General features: G+C 40.0%; 1 protein-coding gene across 9 annotated transcripts in view; it reads right to left on the reverse strand.

Annotated features, from left to right (window-relative positions):
* Positions 1-21,788, reverse strand: part of CARF (calcium responsive transcription factor) — a 40,117-nt gene extending 18,329 nt beyond the window's left edge. For 4 of the 9 annotated variants that reach the window (XM_064451850.1, XM_064451846.1, XM_064451849.1 and 1 more), the window contains exons 1-12: positions 21,708-21,788; positions 21,020-21,071; positions 17,095-17,216; positions 15,317-15,515; positions 14,080-14,200; positions 11,674-11,803; positions 10,050-10,134; positions 5,494-5,683; positions 3,079-3,199; positions 2,021-2,164; positions 1,339-1,572; positions 759-921 (exon numbers count right to left, since the gene is read on the reverse strand). In XM_064451850.1, the coding sequence (XP_064307920.1) occupies positions 759-921; positions 1,339-1,572; positions 2,021-2,164; positions 3,079-3,199; positions 5,494-5,683; positions 10,050-10,134; positions 11,674-11,803; positions 14,080-14,200; positions 15,317-15,515; positions 17,095-17,111 (1,404 nt within the window). In that variant the 5' untranslated portion in view covers positions 17,112-17,216; positions 21,020-21,071; positions 21,708-21,788. Of the gene's footprint in view, positions 1-758; positions 922-1,338; positions 1,573-2,020; positions 2,165-3,078; positions 3,200-5,493; positions 5,684-10,049; positions 10,135-11,673; positions 11,804-14,079; positions 14,201-15,149; positions 15,221-15,316; positions 15,590-17,094; positions 17,217-21,019; positions 21,072-21,166; positions 21,560-21,707 lie in introns of those variants that run through there. The other 5 variants (XM_064451851.1, XM_064451847.1, XM_064451848.1 and 2 more) reach the window with 5 other exon arrangements.
* Positions 21,789-22,001: the final 213 nt, after the last annotated feature.

The following is a 22,001-nucleotide window of genomic DNA, read 5'->3' on the forward strand; positions in this document are numbered from 1 at the left end:
AGTCTGCTCATGACAGTTCAAAGACTTTAAAACAGGCAATAGTCAAACCATTGGCTAACAAGTACCACCCACTCACCTGGGCCAAGAGCAGCATAGGGAGAAGGAAAGACTGATGACACAGCATGATTTTACAGTTTGTCAAAGCTGATATTTAAAATCAGCAATTCCTTAGCAGCCTGCCTCATAATTAGGAAAATTAGGATCACTGTGCATCCCTAATTACTCAATAGGTGGAAGAAAATTAAGGAACAACACATAAGAGTTACTGAGCATTCTGAAGTATCTACTTCATGCTTACTTCACTTGCTATAAAGTGCGTTTATTAATATTTACACATTCAAAATGTTGTGCAAGCCCTAACTTAGACTGCACCTGAGACATACTTCATCCCCATTTTTCAGATATGGAAAGTAGCATTAACTTCTCCAAAACACAGACAATGACAAAGCCATGAATAAAGCTTTCTGACACATGCCAATTTTTCTATATCACATGGCTTCTGGTTCATGCAGTCATCATGAAGTGCTAATATTATATGATTTGTCAATCAACTAACAGCAATCTGATGCTGATCAGCTAAATACCAAATAACGTCAGAAGGTTTTATTCACATTTAATCCAATCTTGCTCAGCCAGAGATTCAACTGAAAATATAAATAGAGAATTTTGGATTAAATACAGCTAAGTGGTAAAAATTAAAAATAAGATTTACAGTATTTAACTCCAAAAATAAAAAAGAAACACAAAGGCCAACGTACTGTTGCTGGGATACTTTCTGAATTATACACCATCTCGCCGTTCCTCAGGGACTTCTGCACTTCATGAATGTGGTTCTTGATGTCATTCACAGTGGGGAAGAAAGACAGGTTGTGTCTTTCTGGCACTTCATCAGGCTTGAATAATTCTCTTTCCACATACTTTCTGTCACATGTTAAAGGACATTAAAATATGCATATTTAAAATATATTGTACTATTTCCCTCTGCTATAGACACTGCTACCTTCTCCCCTCCCTTGTTGCAATGACAAGACAAGAGCAAGTAGATGATCTCTGACCCAGTTCTTTGTGCTACAGAGGTAGCCTCTGTCACTCTGCTATAGAGTCTGGCGCTAAAAATCCCCATTTATTCAACTAGCTTTAAAGAGGACAGCAGCTTTTACTGGCTACCTACAATAAAATGGAAAGAGAAGACAAAAGTTCGGAAAAACAGATTCTCATGACATAGGGGAAATATAATCAGTAATGCATCAGCACTGCCGTTTAGGTGCAAACCAAATTAATCAAATGCAAAGGTAGATATAGCACTACAGACTGAGAGCATGTCAGACAGTTCTGTACCTTAGTTGCTTCCTCACTGCATAGACCTGCTCTGTTCCCTGAGACACCAGTTCTCGGATCTTGTCTGCCACTTGAGGATGAAGTCGGGAAGGCAGAGCACAGTTCTCATCTCTAACAACTTCCTCCTCCTCCTCAGGAGAAGACACAGAAAAATGGGATGGTGAAGAAGGGAGGCAGGAAGTTTCCATTTCATGATATTGGTGAGCTTGCTGAGTGGGTAACTGTACATACCACCTGGCAAAAAGGAAATAGTTTCTACACACAATTTTCAAAGGCAAAATAGCTGGTGTTTTGAGGGAACAGTCTGACAATCACAACCAACCTAGTTAGAGTGACTTAAATTTTTATAGCCCCTGAGCTGGAAGATATTACCTTTCAGAGCTCAGGGCCCTCTCACATCTTTCAATGCAAAATAAGCGAGCTCAAACCCCCAAATAATAAAACTATTTCTATCTATTCCCTGCAGAAAACATCTGCTGAAGTTCCACAGCTTGGTGCTTAACACATTTACCAAACTAAATACTCAAGAGCCACAGATGTCTTACTGACATGCGATTTTTTACAATTGATATTAAGCAAGAGCCTTAATAAAGTGACTAAGTAAAAAAATAAAGCAAACCAAGCAAATTATTGCTCCTTTTTGCTTCATTTGTCAAGATAAAGAAAAACATGGAAGTTTCACCTGAGGATACCGCCAGCATCTACCAAGTTCTTCTTCAGCATGTTGAATGCTTTCTCCTGCTCCATTCTTATGATTTTCTTGTCGATTTTAGGGTCAGTAGGAACTCTGTATTCTGGAAACTTTTGAACCTTTTTAATATAGATCCTTCGGAGGGGGGGGATAAAAAAAAATTCTCCTTCAGTACACTTCGCCCTCGTGGGGGAAGGCAAAAACTGCATCTACTTCATATCAGATATTAGCATAGAAAAAGTTTAAGCAGAGTGTTTCAGGAAGTGAGAAGCCTGTAAGAAAACTGTAGAATTTTAAGGATGCTCCAACAGAAACAGATACAGATGGACACAGATAGACACACTTCTGTTCCAGTCTGGAAGCCATGCAACCAGAGTGATTTTGCACCTCAGCAAAACTCCTCTGTCCCTCAGTACAGTAAAAACAGAACACCATTGCTGAACAGGATGTAGTTCACCCAGCTTGAAGCCAGAATTGAGCGCATACATACCTAGCTGCAGTGATGCAGGTAAACACACTCATAGCTCAGTAAAAACTGAACAAGCACCCAGGAGGATGCTCAAGGACAAGGAAAAAAATCTATTAGTGTTGGATAAGGAGAAAGTCCCCAGTGAACAGGAAGAACCATAACTCCTTCAGCAGATAGGATATCTGCTAAATTAGAATGATTGACTGAGTGTAATTAAAAGCCTGAAGAAAACCCAACAAATAAGACAACAAAGTTTCTGGACCAAAAATGGTCACTAAAGGACACCACAATAACTAACTAATGCTCAGGTAGAGAATGATTCCTGCTTATATTTCATATCCTGATCTATTGCTACTTTGCATCCAGGAAACCTATCAAATCTCAGCCTTATTCAGTTTAACAGGACAGCATTTTCTCCTTCCCTCTAAATGAGTACCAATCTCAAGTTACCAAGGAGACTAAGCTAAGAGCTACAGTGCATATTCAGATGCCACCTCAAACCCTGCTCTGTCAAGGCTCACAGAAATAACACTTTCTTAGGGTGCTAAGTAGCTCTTCCAACTTTATAGACAATTCTTACCTTGCTGGACAAGTGGCTTTGTACAGATGGCCAGAGGTGCCTTCCAGCTCACCAGCTTTTTTGGGCTGGAACCCTTTCCTCCTTGGCCCATATTGGCACTCCATTACAATGGCTCTGCTTCCTGGGAACAGAGGGTAATGTACTCTATTTATTCAAGCAACCACTGAAGCCATTAGAGTAAAACAGTAACTACAGAAAAGATGAGAATTCCAAAACAGTCATTTCTGTTTACCATCAGACTCTCCAGAAGGCAGAACACTTAAGGGTAGCAAGCATTCAAATACAGTGCAAATGCTTCTCTCACAGCATGTAAGCAACACAGAGCATTTTCAAAGCATTTCCCAAACTTATTACACCTCGCAACACTCCTGCAACACATATGAAGGCAAAATATTGGATTCTGCCCTGGTCAACACCAATACTTTACAAGATGAGCAGCCTTACAAGTTATGAAAGGAGCATAATGCCGATTATAAACATAAGAGGAGCAGAATCCCCAGAATAACTAGGAAAATCCACAGCTGAAATAAAAGGTCAGCAGCTATTTCCAGCCTCCTGTCTTAAATCAATACTTTAGACCATGCTGTATCATAAATTCTTACTTGCAAGTCTCACCTATCTTATCTGCCAAATAACATGGTTTCAGTGTGGCATACCCACACAAAACCAGACAGACTTAAACAAATATTGCTTAGCTCTGAACTTGAAGTGACTCCTTCCAGTCAGACCTCCAACAAAAAGGATAACAGGTGTAGCCTTAAAGTAGTCAAGAAAGGAACATATTCCAAATTTCTTCCATGTTATGTTTAGTTATCTTTTATTTGTAATTCATATACTCCAGTATGCAAGGAACTTCTTATACCACAAGTGATATAACCAAAACCTTTTTAAGTATCACAACAGAAACATAATGTGTTTCCATAAGATACCCAGTGATTTATTGCTTTAGAGTGTGACATTAAAAAAAAAACCAATGCAAATGAAGTAGGAAATTTAAAAGAATTATGTAACGTCTCTTTTTTAAAAACAAGCAAACTTAAGATCCAGGTTCTGGGATTGAAAAGACTTCAACAGCTTTAAAGAGTCCTTGCTAATACAAATCTCAAAAGCAATTTGGTGGGGCCCTTGTTTTAGAAAAGTATCAACTATCCAAAATTCTTATTAAAGATAACAATAACAATCAAGACTTTGATGATTAGTGCGTGTTTTACAATATAGGGAACTACCCAGCTTCTCTGTATATTTCCCCACAGCTGAAGCACAGCAGGGAAAGCATTACAGCTTGGTTTGACTTATGCAGGAGGGATAAATTCCTTGAGAACACTTTTGTCCCGCACAGTCTAGAATTCAGTTATTCAGATTTTAAACTGCAGTCCAGTAATTCATATTTACAGCCTCTGCTCTACAGGTGTAAAGGATTTTAATTAATTTCACAGAGGAGTTATAAACTAAATCTAAACATTAGATAGAGTAGAAAGGCAACACAGAAGTATACATAATGCCTGTTTGGGGGTCCAAGCAAAGCAAAAAATATTACAACTTAATTATATCTATTAGTCTACATGTGGTTTTGCTCTAATATCTTACTGAGGGGCAACTCATTTATCAGGCAGATCTTACATGAAACTAAAGATGTCTCATATGCATTTTTTTTGGAAAAAAAGTATAAGTTCTTTTGGCTTTGTTCTTAGCTTATACCTCACAGTTTATGGCTGAAGCTTTAAAACTGGTGCTAACTTTTCACTTTCAGTAACTTTCAGTATTAAAAAAAGAAAAAAGAGAAAACCCAAGCACATAACCTACATTCCAGTCATTCATGATCTCTATGTAACAATTAAAACCTGTTAATTTCATATCCAAATGAAGTTTGAGTTAATTTCACACATGCTTTAAATGAGTTAAGTATGTAATTACCAACCTGTGAAGTCTGCATATTCATTTAATTAAAAAAAAAAATCTATTTACTGAGGTATGCTGATGTTTATTTTGCTTTTTATTTAATTTTTTAAAGGGTGCCATTTAAATAGTTTATTGGCTCCTGTGGAACAAAACTCTTCAGAGGATCTCCGAGTTACACAAGGATACTCAAACAAGCTCTTATCCTTATGAGAACTTTCATGTCCTGATAGAGCAGATGGGACCTCCATCTAAAGATCTCATTACAAGAGCCTTCATCAAATGCTACCTAGCTAATTTCTAAAGAACAAAAGGAATTAATCACAACAAAACATAAGCCTGTGGTTTCAGGGAAACAAGCTTCTTCAGGCTGAGTCACCCAAACAGCTCTTTTTTTATGTTTGTGCCTCAACTTTATCAACACTAAGGAACAACACCACCACTAAGATCCTTCTTTATGGCCAGCTGGCAACTGACGTTGAAATTTTGAAAGTAGTTATTAAAAGAAAAGTTAGTTACCTGCATTGACAAAGGGGATCCCATCATATGGGACATACTGAGATTTCCACATCAACCGTGTGGCGGGTTTGGATGGGCTTGGAGACTGGCGTGTCCCCCACACGCTTTGTGTCTGCTGCTTGTGTAGCGTTAGAACACTCTCTAATTCTGCCTCGCTCACACAATAGCCGCGGTACGAGTCCCCAATTTTCTGCATGGAAAGGAGGTGAAATAATAGGATTATTCACCCAGGTGACTGCTGAACATTACACAAGAAAACAAAAGCAGTCAGGGACTCTGGCAGGTGAGGACACAGGCTCAGATTTTTAGTATTTCATGTTTTTCTTCCCCACACTAGTATCCTCACTAATAGATTTATCATAGGCTCTAACACCAGAGCAGTCCCCAGTGAGGTGAGGACTGTCAGCCCTCCAAGACCTAAGTACACCAAGAACCCCTGAAAAGATTACAGTTACTGCCAACTCTGATTTCCAAAGGACAACTTCACTCCTGTTGTTTCCCCACACACATACTTCAGTTGCAGTCACCTCGTAGACAAATTCATCCTAGGCAAACATTTTCACTCGACTTCCACAGAGAATCTCTGAAGCACTAAAAAATGTCTATGCATCTACTTGAACACACACACTGCACTGAGCTGGGGCAGAATACACCTGCTTGTACCACCAGTAACCACCTCACCCACTTACTGCACTAACTTTGAATTGAATGTCTCTCGTAATACCCCTCCCAATCTTCAAGGCACTCTTGATTCTCAACATTACACAGAAACATAATATATCGTATTTGCCATGTGCAAACTGATGATGGTTTCAATGAACTCTGCTAAGCTCTGGGCAACTCCAGAAAAACTACATATAACCTGACTCAAAAATACCAAACCAACAAACTACAAACAACTTGCTGACTTTGCAACATCCCATGTCAGCTGCTCAGCTACTCAAAAGCCATCACAGCTGGTTCAGTACTGGTCTTCCAGGGCCAGCCAGCAAGCAGCAAAAGCACTGGGGCAGAGAAGAGCTTTCCATCCAAATTCGGAACGCCATGCTTGCTTCTGTTCATATGCAGCTCAGGCTGACCAAGCAGCTGGAAGTAACACACAGAGTAGATTGCCAGCTCAGCCTTAGAGTGTATCTGTAGGGCAAACACATGGTGGATGAGTACTAGTCTGATGGATCTATTTTGCCACCTTCAATGACAGAGCAGCCAGATGTTTAAATAATACTGTCAACAAAAGCAGCAATGGTGTCTCTCTAAGATTAGTATTGCACAAATACTTTGGTGACAACTGCATAAAACCTACCTTGGAGTTGCCTAAGAAAAACAAAACATTCATGGTTAGCAAGACCTAAAGTCAACAAAGAACATACTAATACCCTGTGAATGAACTGGGCCAGCATGGTGTTGCTGCTAGCACAAGCCCAAAGCCAGAGGGTTCTGTACGTGCCAGCTGTGTGAGTCATTCTGAGATACCAGTTCTCACACTTCAGCAGCTCAATGCACTGCAAGCACACTGCTCCAGCAATTCAGGAAGTCTACATAGGCTGCACTCGCACAGCTGTGGTGAGAAAGAGAAGCTGGCAACTGTTTAGCCAGAAATTATAAATTACACTTCTGTCCAAAACTTGATCTGAAAAATCCAGGAGAAGCAAAGCAGCCTGAGAATTACCAGAAGTACCTTCTTCTCAGAAACCTGGGATGCCCCCCTATTGCAAGAGGAATGATAGTACCCCTCCGCACAGTGCGCGCTCCGTGACCAGAAGTTTTCTTTCCACATCATACAGCTGTCACTAACAATAGGTCATTGACCTTATTCTAGAGAGATAAGACCGATAAAACTGTTGTGACAGAAAAGCAGTGATAACAGTTAAGGCATTGTCTTCTATTCTGCCTTTAAGGTAATTTTCCCAAAATTGGTGGGAGGGGAGGAGGAAAAGAAGAAAATCACATAGCACATAGGATCCTTGCTCTCTAGAAGCTTCCCAGGTAAGAACAAATGGACAAATGAGACCATCTGCCCAACACGAATAGATAAACTTATCTTTGTACAGTTGATTAATTAATGCAGTTTTTAATTACATTCTACTTCAATATGCTGATACATGCTGGAAACGCATTCTGAGCAGACCACTGAAAACTAAGGAGGTTATAGAAAACAACCTTTTTTTTAAAAAAAAAAAAAAATCTACTTTTTAATTAACAATGTAATTACCCTGATACAATCTGATACTGTCCAACCCTTTAACCCCAGCCAAGTTTCAAGCTAAGAAAAGGGGCAATTACTTCTCTCTCCCCTGGCCTCACCTCAGCAGGTGTACATAAAAGCTTATGCTGACATACACATATCAAGACTGCAGTTTTCCTTGAACAGCAGGATAGAAGAGGCATTATGCTGCCTAGGCACAGCAAGTGTAGGCTGGACATTTCAAGGCAGTCAGGGAATCAAGACCAAACACAGAGCTTAGCGCTAATTTTAGACAGCTGCAGCTTTTACTGCTCTCTGTTTGCCTGCAATACTAACTGCCAAAGGAGTTGCTGACCTCTGGAGTTCAGTCTCAGCCAGCTCCCCAGGATAAATTGGCAGCCTGTACCAAGGCTATGCTATGGCTTCACCTGCTGGCACCTTCTGTGAAATCCACACAGACCTCCACACTGTTTCTATTCTAGCAAGTGACTGAAAGCGTGGAATTGTGAGTTGCCACATTTATCTGCACTTCTACTAGACCTCCAAATTCCAGTTGGACTCTTCTGTCCTATTACTAGTAACAAAACATTCTGCAAGACAGTTGCACCTGAAAGATCAAGGACACCTCAAAATCCTATTGTCTCTAGTCTGTGCCCATGAAAAGGCACATGCATCCTCGCAGTCTCCAGTGGATTTACACTGTGGAACTGAAACTCAGCAAAGCAACTCTGCTGGTAACACACAAAAAGGAAGAGAATTTGGGTTATTTCTTCTTAGATGGGCTGATTCTACAGGGAAAACAGCAACAATTTTTTTTTAAAAGGAACAGAGAGGATTAATGCATACAGCCAATAGTTCTGCTGAACAGCAGAGGCAGATATTTATATCCTCAGAACACATTTAAACAGACAGTATTTTGATTTCATTTTCTTTAAAAATTAGAACTCTTCTATAAATGCTGCTGCTGTGAATTTTAAACACAGCAGGTGAAATTTCTTGTAATAAATTAAGATAGACCAAGCAGACCATAATACAAGTCCTCCTATAAAATGAAACCAATAATACATGACTCAGATACATCGATGTTAAGACAGGAAAATATGTGCCACATACTGCTAAAAAGAGTAATGGGTTATACACCTTACTGGACTTCAACAACTAACTGGCCATTTGAATTAAGTGACTCACTTCTCACTTCTCTGAAAACAGTATCTCCACAATGGAAGAATTAGTATCATTAATTTTCTGACCTCTTAACGTTTAAGTTGATATAATTGGGGACAACACAATTTATACAAAATAAAAGGCACATAACAAAAATAAGAATACATTAATATATCTAGATAATTTAAAAAATATTTCTAAGTGGAAACAGAAAGAAATTCCATTTCTAAGTCCCTGCAACTGCAATTTCCAGTTTTCAGTGGCCAAGCCAATAGGAAAAACCTCAAATGGTACAGATATCTAAAGAGGTGAACTGACTAGAGACTATCCTTTAAAAAAAGTATTTAGAGAAAGTAAAATAAACATCTATCAGGAAGAGTCTGGTAGCAGGAGGAAGGGGTAGGTGATCTTTCAAGCATCTTCCCATCTCCCCTCCCTTCCTTTTAAGTAATTTATGATGCTTTCTAGCTGTTGATATCATCCCAGTCATCAGGAGAGCTCTGTAGACATCTAACAATATGCAAATAAAGAGAGTTCTATTTAGGTCAAAAGCCATGACATGGAATAAAGACAGAGCATTTTTTAACAAAAGAGAAAACAAGCACAAGTAATCATGGTGGAACCAAAAAACCAAAATAAATCTGTGAGAATACCTAAAATAGAAATCCTTAGTAAAACACTGACATTAAGGTGCTCTGACAAGTCCCAGACTTGACCCTGGCAAGTCACATGGATTTTGACTTCTAAGTGACAACACAAACCAATATGAACAGTTGCAGACTTAGGCCATATAAAAGCAATTTTATTCTTTATTTAATGGATCACTAAGGGCAACAACAAACCAGTTTTCTCAGCAGAAGACAGCAGAGCTTGCACTGTAGTTCAAGAGCAAATCCTAATATGGCACACAGTGCAGATCAGTGGCTTTTCCCAGTGCTGTATGGCATCAAGATTTAAGAACGACATTTTTTTGCTTCAGGAGCTGTTGATAGTCAGTTATTCTGCTACTCCCAAAAAAGGAAGGGATTCCATAGCATTTTAGGTGTTTAAAAGTGCTAGTAGTACCAGCTAGTACCAGTACTATTTCATAATACCAGGAAGCTTAAACACAGCTTCTACAACTATGAACATTATTCCTTTCATGGAATAGGATCAATATCTTAGATCTAGATGACAAAACATTAAGTCAGAATTCTTTGCAGCCCACCTCACAGTTCCTGAGACGGTGCGCCCATGCAGGTGTATTTGGTGGCAATGGCTGGAGAGGGATGGGAAAGGGATCTTCCAATACCCTGAAAAATAAAAAAATCTAGTAAAAGTCTACACAGGCATCCAGGAAAGCAACGATTTAGTCTAAACTACAGGTAATATATCAGATCAGTGCATTATGTGTAACCCCTACAGCATATGATCAGACAATAGATACTGTATCAACTTGCCTTAAAAACCTGGGGTTCATTTTCCCCATATTCTATTTCATTGTTAAAATGATTCACAGTAAATAAGTATTTTTAAAAATCCACTGTTTTCTACATTCAAGAAGATCTGAGCATTCAGTATTCTCAGTATTGTTGCTTGACAACGACAGACAAAACACTGAGAAATAGACCAGTAGATCACCTTGGTAATTTTCTTACACAGACTGATGTTATAATGCTAAAGATTAAAACTGATATCAAACACTTGTTAAATGCCGCACATTTTAGTATATTTTAAATTACTGAAAACCAGCTCCAATAACTATTTTAAGTACCTAGTTTCTCCATTCCCTAAATCCTGGGGCAGAAACAATGCTTGCTCGATGTTTATTATTGTAAAACTCAAGTGCGTCACCTCCTGTCCATCCAAATGTCTCCTTTCCAGGATTATTTTTCTAACATGTACAGACTGTGTTCACAAAATCCATTCACAAACTGTCTCTCTCCACTTTAAATGTTTCTTGAATATGTATAATTTGCACCATAGTGAGATTATTCTAATCTCTTCCACATCTCAGTTTCAAGAGAGTATAAACCAATGCAAAGCCACCTTGCAGCCCACAGAACAAATGTCTCCTTTGGGCATTTTGTTGTTGGTTGGTTGGCTTTTGGACTTTTTTTTTTCCAAGCAAAAAAAGAATCCCAGAGTATTCAGGAATTAAAATAGTAGGCATCACTTAGCACAGGGACAGAATCAGGTGGATATCAAAAGAAGAAAAATGTAACAACTATTTTAACTTCAGAAACTTTGCTAACCAGTCTGCCTAGTTACATGTTCCACTGAAACATGTTAGCAGCTACTTTCTCATATTTTATCAAAGGAAGCTGAAGAAGTTATCCAAGAGAAGAAAGATTAGGCTCTCCCTGTTAATGCCAACAACTGAAATCTCTATCTAAAAAATTAATCTCTACAATCAACCCTTCTTGTGGGAGGATGGTTTATATAGGTTTTAATATAATCATACAAGAAAGTCTGCTCCCTCTAACTTCAACCTTCCCTGCAGTTCTTTCACTGGATCACTTTCAATTCTTGGTTGGCAGTATCAGTGCTTTTCTGGAATAATTTCAGTAATTTGCACTGTGCTACTTTAAATGCCCGCCTATTGCTCAGGTCAGAATATATCCAACTATCTCTGGAATACCAGTACTTTAATTGCTTTTTCCACGGCTCTGGCACATACAGAAGCTGCCTACACACACAGTTAGCTACACATCATTCACTAATACCAAGGGTTCATAACCTCTATTCTATGGTAATTTTGTGATAACCATTGCAAAAACAAACTGCAAGAAGAAAAGGCAGTACTAACAGTGGATCAAAGTGGTTGCTCATCCTTTTAATTCCTGACCTACCTGGTGCTTGCTTTTTTTGATACAGTGAGAGATGCCTGCGGATGTAGAATGTAACTGCTTGCGCTGTCTGCTATAGCAGCCACCGCCACAGTCTGCAAGTTTCCATCATCACACTTCTCTTCCGAAACATCTTTGCAAAAATAAAACATCCTCCTGGTTAATAATTGAACTCGGAATGCGGAAATGAGAAGCTATAATTAAACTTTATGTGTTGGAAAAGCAAGCATTTTGACATATAAGATTTCCAGATGATAAAGTAGTTTAACAGTTGTGAATCAATACTCAAAACTCCGGGCACACATACGAAGATACACTTTATAAGGTTGTTTGTACTCAAGGACTTTGGCAATCATGCTACTGCTAATGAATCCTTCCACAACAAAGCAAACAATCAGAGGAACTTGTAAATTACTCTGCTTTACATTTCCACAAATCCATATAGGATTGCACAACTATTTTGTTCAGCTGCAAATCACACACTGGTTGCTTTTAAAATAAGAAAAAGGAGATTATCATACTGCTTTGCACTTAAAAAATGATGCCTAAATAAGAAAAAATAGGCATCTTGTAACTGAATCTGACGTGCTATTAGAACAAATGTTTTAGCCTTTCTTGATATGAGGGAGCAATCCATAAGCCAAAAAATAGTTAGATTGAAGCCTCTGTGTACAGTTAAGCAAAAATGTAATGAAACACTGAAAGCAGACGTTTGATACTTTGGTCTTAACATAAAGAAAAGGGAGCTCTCTTTAGATGTGGGATTTTTGCCCTTCAATTATAAAAGCTTCTTTCCCCTACCCCAAGAGAGTGACAAGCTATTGACTCAGTACAGAAATCACTCCACTAGAAAGCTTGTGCCAGAAGATTCATAAGTGTGCACCTCAGAGTAAGACCACTCTGGCTCAAAGCTTGGAACACTGGTTCCTTCCACATAGATGTGCCCTTAAGACACTAAGGTGTCTTAAGGTGAAGCCTGTGCCATTTCATACACTACCACCACCTGCAGGCAAGTGAAACTCAAGGATTGACAGTCCATTCCCCTTCCCCTTTAATCTCCGTAATAAACCACGGACAAGTCTTCCTAACTGTCTTTTAAAGATCAAATAACTACAAAGTCTTTTATACAGAAAATCTCTAGAAAAAAAAACACACACCAAAAAACAAAAACCCACCACAAAAAAAACCAAACCCTGCAGCACTGTTGCAGAACATATATTCAAATACTGTGAACATTTGCAATATTTGCAAAGAGGGAGCCCCATGTAGAATGAAAAATGGGAACACAAAAATATTATTCAGCATTGCAACTTATTGCCTACAAAGAGTAACAGCAATTCTTTAGTAACTACGGCTCACAGTCTGCTTAAAGTCATGTAAGACTACACTGTAACTAAATGGTGGTTTTACACCTGCAAGAGCAGGTGGAGAGGGAGGGAAGGATGAGCATTAGGGTAGGAGCAAGCCTTTCAATGCAAGGTCATGAAACCATATTCCAACTCTAAGTGGAAAAGACTGGATCATGACCTGAATCCCAACTCTTTTTTCTATTCACCCAGCACCAGGACTCTAGTCTTACCTTTGAGCTCTAATTCCACAGAAGCACCGGCGCTCAGATTTTGAGAATTTTATACAGAAAATACAAAAACAGTTTGAAATACCTTGGAGAGTTTAACAAATTGTGACAACTTAGTTCTCAGTCTTATTTTGTGAATGTAAACTACTACACAGCATTTTGCCACACAGCAAGGCCTGCAGATAAATAATCAATGCTTTTAGACTTCAGTATGTCCCTTGCCTAGAGAAAAGCTTAAAATTCATGCTTCTAGTTGTACATCTCACCACCTACTTAAAATGTTACAATTAACACACTGAGGGGAAAAACTTAGCAATGAAGTGAAAGTTACGTCTCATTTTCTTCATTGGGAACTGAATTTCTACCTAGGTACTTATTCCTGGCTTCACAAAAGATGCATCGGCACCAGTGATCTCTGGAATAGACCAGAAGAACATTAATTCATCTATCTGCATTACCTGAATTAACTACTTCACTCGAGGTAAAGAGAAGTAAAAATTTGAGGCTGATAGTACAGCTGCCTGACGTGGCACAAATGTGCTTATTAAAGGTAAATAAGGCAAGAAGCAGCTTTGTGCTTGATATCCCAATTTACCGATCACATATCTAATGTGAGCATAATATCTCTTATTTCATAAGCCTTTTGTCCAACAGAAAAAGTGGTGTGTGTGGTGCCAGATTCATAATCTGAAAGCAGATTCAGTAAGTACCTATTTTTGTCTTATAACTGTCTAAGGAAAGGAAACATGTACAAACGAGGTGTTTAAAAAGAGATCATGCAGGATATGCATAGTCACAGGAACACACACTCAAGTCCCACAGGTTGAACTCACCCTGTGTGCTGGTCACATCCAGAAGCTGACCTTGAGGAATAATCACTTGGGCCATTCCTGGCTGGGCAGAAGGAATGACATGCAGCACCTGGCCATTTTCTGACTGGCTGGCAACAATCATCTGTAAGGCAATCACACAAAAGGATGAATGGCACTAGTCTGTACACTGATCATCATGCAGCATGACTGGGTTTGCTTATTACCAGAACAGGAAATATTTTGGTTTGGATTAGGGCCTGTAAATTAACTTGATTTCACATAATAAAGAAACTGCCAATTTATTGTTAATTTCTTAAAATTACTTTTCCCCTTTTAAAAATCACCCTTTAATTGAATAAAGGATAGAAAAAACACCCTAACCTTATGGGATTCTACAATGAATTATGCATTTATTTGAAACTTACAAAACCATTATTAAAGCTATCAAAAACCTGAAAACCATTCATAGTTGGATTCCCTGTAACCCCATTCACAGACTAGCAGAATTAATCACAACATACAAAAATTCTGACCTTTACTCCTAAGAAACTGACCTCTATGGGAAACATTTTATGCAAAAACATACAGAAGAAAAGCTCCAGGACTTCAAAAACAATACAAATCTCTCCTAGAATTCTGGAAAACTTGAAACAGCTCCTTATGGCAAATTTTCCCATAATTACCAAGGACTTGTTCCCGACAATGTTATAAAATCTAAAATAACAAAAAATATCATATTGTTTCTGATTTACTACACTTTAAATGGGTAAAGTGTCTTTTAGTGCCAGTATAACACATGCCAACCAAACCCTCTGGGTGAGAGAGTTACCTTTTTTCCAAAAGAAGCCTTAAGAATTACAAAGCAATGTTTTAAGCAAATTAAGGGGAAGGCGGGGGGGGAAGAGGAGACATAATGGGTAAGCTTATTTTTAATGTACCAATCCCCAGAGACACTTATCAGGGAATATAGAGAAAGAAACAGTGGTAGAAGTATGAGATCTCATCAGACAAATAACACCCAGGCTTGATAATGAGAACATACATAAGGTGTTTAATAAAATTAGTAATGGCTGGAAACAGGATTTGCCTACCTGAGGAAGGGCAACGGGAACATGAACTGAACCACTGAAAAGTTTCACCTTGTTGCTAAAGTCTGAATCAGCTGTTGTTACAAACAAACAAGCACAATGTAAAACAGTTCTTCAGAGAGCTCCCTCATCTGTGAATACACCACCTCCCCTGTTTCAGACGCACTCACCATTGGCACACTGGGCCCTCCTAGCGGCTGCAGCTCGTAGAGAGGCTGCCCGGTTTGGTCCACCAGGTGTAACTCCCCTGCAGAGTGAGGCTGTGGCTGGGGTGGCCGTGCAGGCAGAGCCGATGGTGCAGAACTGCCCGAGAGGCGTACTGTGATGGGCAAGGCTGTGGGAGAGTCACTCTGTCCAAACAACGGATCCCTGGAATCCATGCAGGTTAGATGCTTTCACAGAGGAAAACCAGTAAAACGTACTTTAATCTTGAGTAGCAATTTCTATTAAAAAAAAAAAAGAAAACATTTTAAACCAGTGCACTGTATTGTATACTCAGAGGGAGCTCTTGTCCTTCTGATCAAGGGGCTACTAGCAATTCTACTTTTGTTTTCCATTTCCATGCTGAAAATATATTCATATTTCTGCTTATTAGAAAAAATCTTTCTACTAAGGGAAAAGAAAATCCCTTGTGCCCAAAATCTGTCCCCCAAAACCCTCATCACTTTAAAAACATCTCAAGTCTACTCAGAAACTGAGAGAATGCATACCAAAACCAAAACTGTAAAGCATCCACCAACTTGACTTCAAAAGAAATCACAGATTCCACTCAGCCTTTAGATACATGTATTTAGCTACAAAGACAAAAATGTCTAAATGCTTTCTTAGTTCTTTACCACAGAAGAAACACAAGCAACAAACCCACAAATTCAAGTCCAAGAATTACACAGTGCAAGACCAAGAATCAGATTTTTGCAAGTCTCAAAACATAGGTACTCAGAGCTAATTCTCGTCAAGCTTGCAGAATCAAGGTCTTACAACACATCCCATTTTCATTAAAAGTTTAAGCACAAGTATCTGTCTTGTTGGAACTCTGACAACACAAATACTAAACATGTAAAAATAATGGAAGAGAGGTGGTCCTTGTGTAAAATATGTCAGGCTGTTATGTGGCCAATGCAAGGAGGACTGCAATTTGTTGTATATCTTGCAGCAATCACACAAACAACTGATGTTTCTGCTACAAACATTTGTTAAACTACAAATCTAAAGAGTGGGGGGAAAACATTTCTAAATTTTATATTCAAGTCAGACCTGGGCCAAATAATCTTCTCAGAAGTTCTGCCAGTATAAATCTTCTGTGCTGAAACTGTCTAGTGTAAACTACACCAGAAAAGCAGCAACAAATAAATGGCACTAGCTGTGTTAACGACATTGTGCAGAGACCATAAGCATGCTACTAAATCACTATCTGAATGATATTTTATGTTAGCCAAAGTAATCTGCAGAAGAACATTTATGCACAGAAATCTCTCTGACCAGGAATATCTGGCAATATTTGATAATACATACATTAAAGACTCCCCTTCCCCAATACGTACACAGATGTCCTGTGTCCCTGGATTCTTATTTGCCACATTTGGTCACTAAGCAATTTCAAAGTTCTAATTTTTGAGTGTTCTGAAGCCCTCCTACTCCAGAGCATGTAATTAAGCATTCTTTTATTAAAGGATTTTATTAACATAATAAAACATGGATTTCTTCAGCACTGTAACAGGACCTATTAATATAATTACTAAAGGCTGTCATTACATATAACATCTGGATATTCATCAGTTCAAAATTGAATGGCACAAGAATCCAAGGGAAAGAACTTTTGTACTTTTTAAAAAGACACAATGTATTATTATAAAGGCAAGAAAAAAGACATTGATGAAATATCATACTGTAAATTCATCAGAGAGGATATAAAGCAAGCATCTACAAAGACAGGACACTCATACCTCACCTGAAAAACTCGATCATTTGTTTCTGACTCTCCTGTACTATCACAATTGCCTATGAACAAATCATTAGATCCTTCAATAGCAATGTCATGGTCAGCTCCATTTTCTTCCATTACAAGGTGATCTGAAAAAGTTACAAAAGTTTATTTCAGCCTTCTGTACTTTAGCCTCAACCAAGACATGGCTGCAGGGTTTTTTTTTTTGTCTTACAAATTTAGTCTTACAAGTTCTAATGGTGTTGCAAGCTAACAGCAAAGCCCTCAAGAAATCCTTGCCTCTTTATGACTTTATTAGTCACTGCAGAAAAATTTCAGTGTGTTGCTCCAGTATAGTTTAGCCTCTTGTGTAAGTCAATTTGCTTGCATTGTCATTGTACACACAGATACAAAACATACATACACACTCTCACAATTTTCATCTAAATATGTCCACAAGCACTCAACAACCATGCACATTTAGAGAACACTTGATATTTAAAGATATGCCAGTACTGCTTTACAAAAGTATTAGTCACCTCATTCCATAATCAACAGACAGGATTTGTATTACCCAAATCTGTTACACAGCCATCTTGAAGTAAATTACATTTGTTTTAAAGGGCTATAAAACAACATATAAATGAAAATAAATTATTATTGTTAGTCCACAGCAGTAAGCTTAGGGAGGAAAAGTACCAGATATCCGAAACAAAATTTGGCATTAATCATGTGATGAAAGACAAAGCGACAGAGCTCCTGGCACTTCAGAGATCTACCTCCTGTCCCAAAGAAAAGTGCTTCAGGGAGCTCAGCTGCCCACTATGAACCTTCGAGCAATGAGAGAATACTGGGCAGTGAATTGCCACATTCACAGGATCAAGTTTTCACCCGCAATACACCCTTTAAAGCAGTGATCAATCCCAAATATTCATAACCAACAAGACAAAATGACAAATTAACTTGGCCCCTATGTTACTGGAGTACATATATACTAGACTACACACATAATATGCCAAACTGAATAGAAGAAAACTTAAATCCTGCTGTTCGGGGTGAGGAAGGGGAAAGGTGTTCAGGATTTTTCCCTTCAGTATTTATTTTAAAGACTGGCAGCATTACACTAGCACGAGTCCTACCAGCTTTATCTTCTTCACCACACCTCACAGTAAATTCCTTGAGATGACCTTCTTGGCTGTGGTATTTCAACTGTTTACAGCTTTATTAAGGAGAATGCAAAAGGCTGGAGAGTCACTTAAGAAGAACTGTACAACCCTGGAAGCACAAATTTATTTTGTTTTGCAAAGATATAAATGACCACAGGCAAAGTAAATCCCCATCTCCTTGGCTTCTGAACCTGACTAAAGCATCCTGCTGATACAAACAACATTGTGAAGTTAAGCTGCTCACATGCTCAATGTACTAAATACTTTAATCTAAAGCAGATTTATTTTTCCATTCAATTTTCAAGCGATGACACTCCAAACCAAGTTCCAAATGAAGTTGCTTCACGTTTACCAAATATTCTGTAGCTTTGGATCTGAGAACAATTATGAGATGTTTCAGTTAAAATGTCTGAAGCGTGTTAGCAGCAAATGAAAAAAAAGGCAGAAAACGAGATTTTATCATCACTCAACCACTTCCACCCAGTTAAAAGATGTAAAGAAGATATGTCAGTTTTGCCAAAGCAGCACATTTTAGTTCTTTGAGATAAACTGAAGAAGTTTGTTCCAGAGGTACTGATGGCACATACCCTGAGCATGCTGGAACCCAAATAAGAGAATGCAAGGCCAGCCATATTGGGACAGACCAATGGCATGAGTAGCCCAATATCCTGTATCTAACACTGGTTAATAATAAAGCTCAGGGAAAAAATGACAGCGGTAGGGTAAATATACAGTGATATTTATCCAGCTTCCTCTTATAAGCAGCGCAGAAGTATCTGAAGTTTTATTTTTTGTTTAAAAAAAGCCTGTGGTACATTTTTGGCCCTGTGACTTTGTCTAATCACTGTTCTAACCCAGGCAAACCACTGGCACCCACATCACCCTGGACAATGAACTTTATGGTTTAACCCATCCAGGTTTCATTAACCTAAGTGCTATGCAACCCCAAACAAAAATACTTTTTTTTCCACCTTAAAGAAATATACTTTTACAGATTCTTACAAGTACATACCTAGTTAAGAAATTTTACAGTTGTATCAATATTGCTAACAAATTCCCCAAAAAAGATGGTTAAATCCTGTATACATATATACATATTAATGTTTTGTCAGGAATGAGTAAATAACATACAAGTATCTCTTTTTCTCATAAACACTTTGCCCTGCCTCCATTTGGGAAGCACTTTTCTCAAAATAAAGGCAAATCTATGGCCATTACTATCCTTGGTTCAACTCTACAGAGTGCAAGCAGCCACAGAAACTCTAGCACAGTTAAACACGATAACCATCATGAGCAGGGTCTTATAGCCAGGATGTGCAAGAGAGCAAGCATAATGCACTGCAATCTAGACTACACTTTACCATCAGTGGTTCAATTCCACAAACGCACGGATAGCTCAAGATCATTTAGCAAAACACAAAAGGCAGTCAGATCTCGATTTATTTAGCTATCAAGCACCCCCATGGTAACACTGCTCTCAAAGCCAGCGGCACCTCTTGCAACGCTAGGTTCTCACTGACTCATCCACAGGCACAACTTGCATAGCATCAGGTACTCTCAACAGTAACGGTATTTCAGTGCCTACTCTGACGTGAACCTTTCTCATAACAGTGGCAATCTCCTCTGTAACCCAGAAGTCCAACTATTGATTCTTAATATATAAACTTTTAAAGACACTAACAGAAGAGTCAAACTAGCATTACTTTAAAACCCTATTATTGCCCAGTCACATCTCCACCCTGCCTTAAGGCAGAGTATTAGATTTCTGTATTTTCTTGCCTCCAATTCTTTATTCCAAGGTAATACCTATACCTACCAACTAACAGCAGTGGTCCCTAAAAATACACCAGTTCTCAGCTGACATGATTTGAAGGCCTTGTATGAAGGCTTGCTTCTGCCTTCCCTCAGTTACGAGGCCTCTTTGTGAAGGCAACATGCACCCAGATCTCAAAGAGAAGTACTGCCCTTCAAAATTCCAGAGCTAACTATTTTTTAACACTGAGTCAATACTGCAAGATTTTAGGCATGAGAAAAAGCTTAAACTGTAAAGAACAGGTAAGTCCATTGTGATAATAAGCTCATTCTACCTAGGACTAGCCTGTCAGGGCAGGAAGGAGGGAATTCTCTTACGTTTTTCAAGTTCTAAGTCTTCAGTGCATACCCATTAAGAAAAAGTAAATCAAAGCTTGACTGTGAAAGTTCATGCTTTCAGCACTTCTGATAGCAATATTCCCCATTTTAGTTTTAATTAATACTTCTTGAAGTGAAATACATACAGTTGAATGCCTCACCAACAATCTTTTTTGGGTTTTCCATGAAGTGTTTCAGAGGTTTTATAAAAAGATTTAAGATAATTGCATAGCTTACAACAATTCCACACTCCCTCTGAAAAAGCTACCTCTGACAACATTTCTCTACCACCATTATGAAGGGGATGAATGACAGTAAAACAACAAGGAGGAAATTAGGGCATAACGATCCCCTCAAGTAAATGAGTTACAATTAGCTGTATATTAACCTGTACCAGGTTTGAGAATTAGTTTCTCTCTGTCATGGAAAAGCAGGCAGATAGTGTGAAGAATGCACAGAATATCTGGGGACTCCTGCTTAAAAGGTTTCTCAAGTAAATCACTTTCGTGTAGCCAGCACAATTATCTGGAAAATGCACCTGTGTCAATTACGTTGACAATGTTAGATCTTCTAAGTACACTTAAGAAAGAGATGAGACCTCAGAGTCTCACAAAACATTAAGACAACACCTGCCCACTCCAACAAGTTGCACCAACCTGAATCAGCACACAGGGGAAGCTCAACAGTCCCCTGAGAGGCCACACGGAACTGTCAAAAAGGCAGGTGGAAAAAAGATACATAAACCAAGCACGCAGCAGGTACTCACACATGCAGCCTTCTCCCCCAAAAGCGAATTCACTTACAGCTTCTTTTACGGTCCACTGCATGTTGGGTTTATTACTTTTAGCAGGACGTTTATTGTTGCTGTGTCACTTCACGCGCAAAGAAACACAACCCAAGTTACACCAAGAAGACCCCATCAGCGGCGAAGAGTCCCTCACGCCGGCTCCCGGCACGCCGCAGCCCCAGGCCGGGAACTGCTCAAGGCCCGGGGGGCGAAGCCGGTACGGCGGGGTGGGCGCACGGCCCCGCACTGCCCGGCCGGAGCTGCAGCGAGGCGGCCCCCGGCCGAGGGACAGGCACCGCACCCGCCTCCAGCGGCACCAGGGCCTGCGAGTGCCGCGGGGCCAGCGCCCGCCACGCCCCAGCCCTGAGGGGAGCGGGGGGCTCGTCCCATCACCCCCTGCCCCGCACCCGGCGCCCCCCAGTCACACCCCTCCGCACCACAGCCCCGGACCGGGGGGGCGGACACACGGACACACACAAGCGCGGGTCCCTCCCGGCCCAGGGGAAGGGAAGGACCCCGCGGGGAGCAGCGGAGAATTCCGAAAGAGTCTACTCAACCTCGCCCCGGCTGCCGCAGGCGCCGCCATGCCGACCGCCCCTCGGCGCACGCGCGCCCGCCCTCCCGCCAGGAGGGAAGGAGGGAGGGAGGGAGGGAGGGAGGGGATGAGGTGCGCGCGGAGGGTGCCGGGAAGGTGGTGGCGCGAGGGCTCCCGGGAGCCCTGGCTCCGAGCGCGCGCAGCATGCTGGGCGTTGTGGTCTCCAGGGCAACCCTCCGCGTGGCGCGGGGCAGCGGGAGCGGCGGCGGCGGCGGCAACGGGCGGGGTGGGCGGGGCCCGGCGGCGGGAGGGGAGT

This window comes from Phalacrocorax carbo, chromosome 5, assembly GCF_963921805.1.
Source record: "Phalacrocorax carbo chromosome 5, bPhaCar2.1, whole genome shotgun sequence".
Classification (NCBI taxonomy): Eukaryota; Metazoa; Chordata; class Aves; order Suliformes; family Phalacrocoracidae; genus Phalacrocorax; species Phalacrocorax carbo.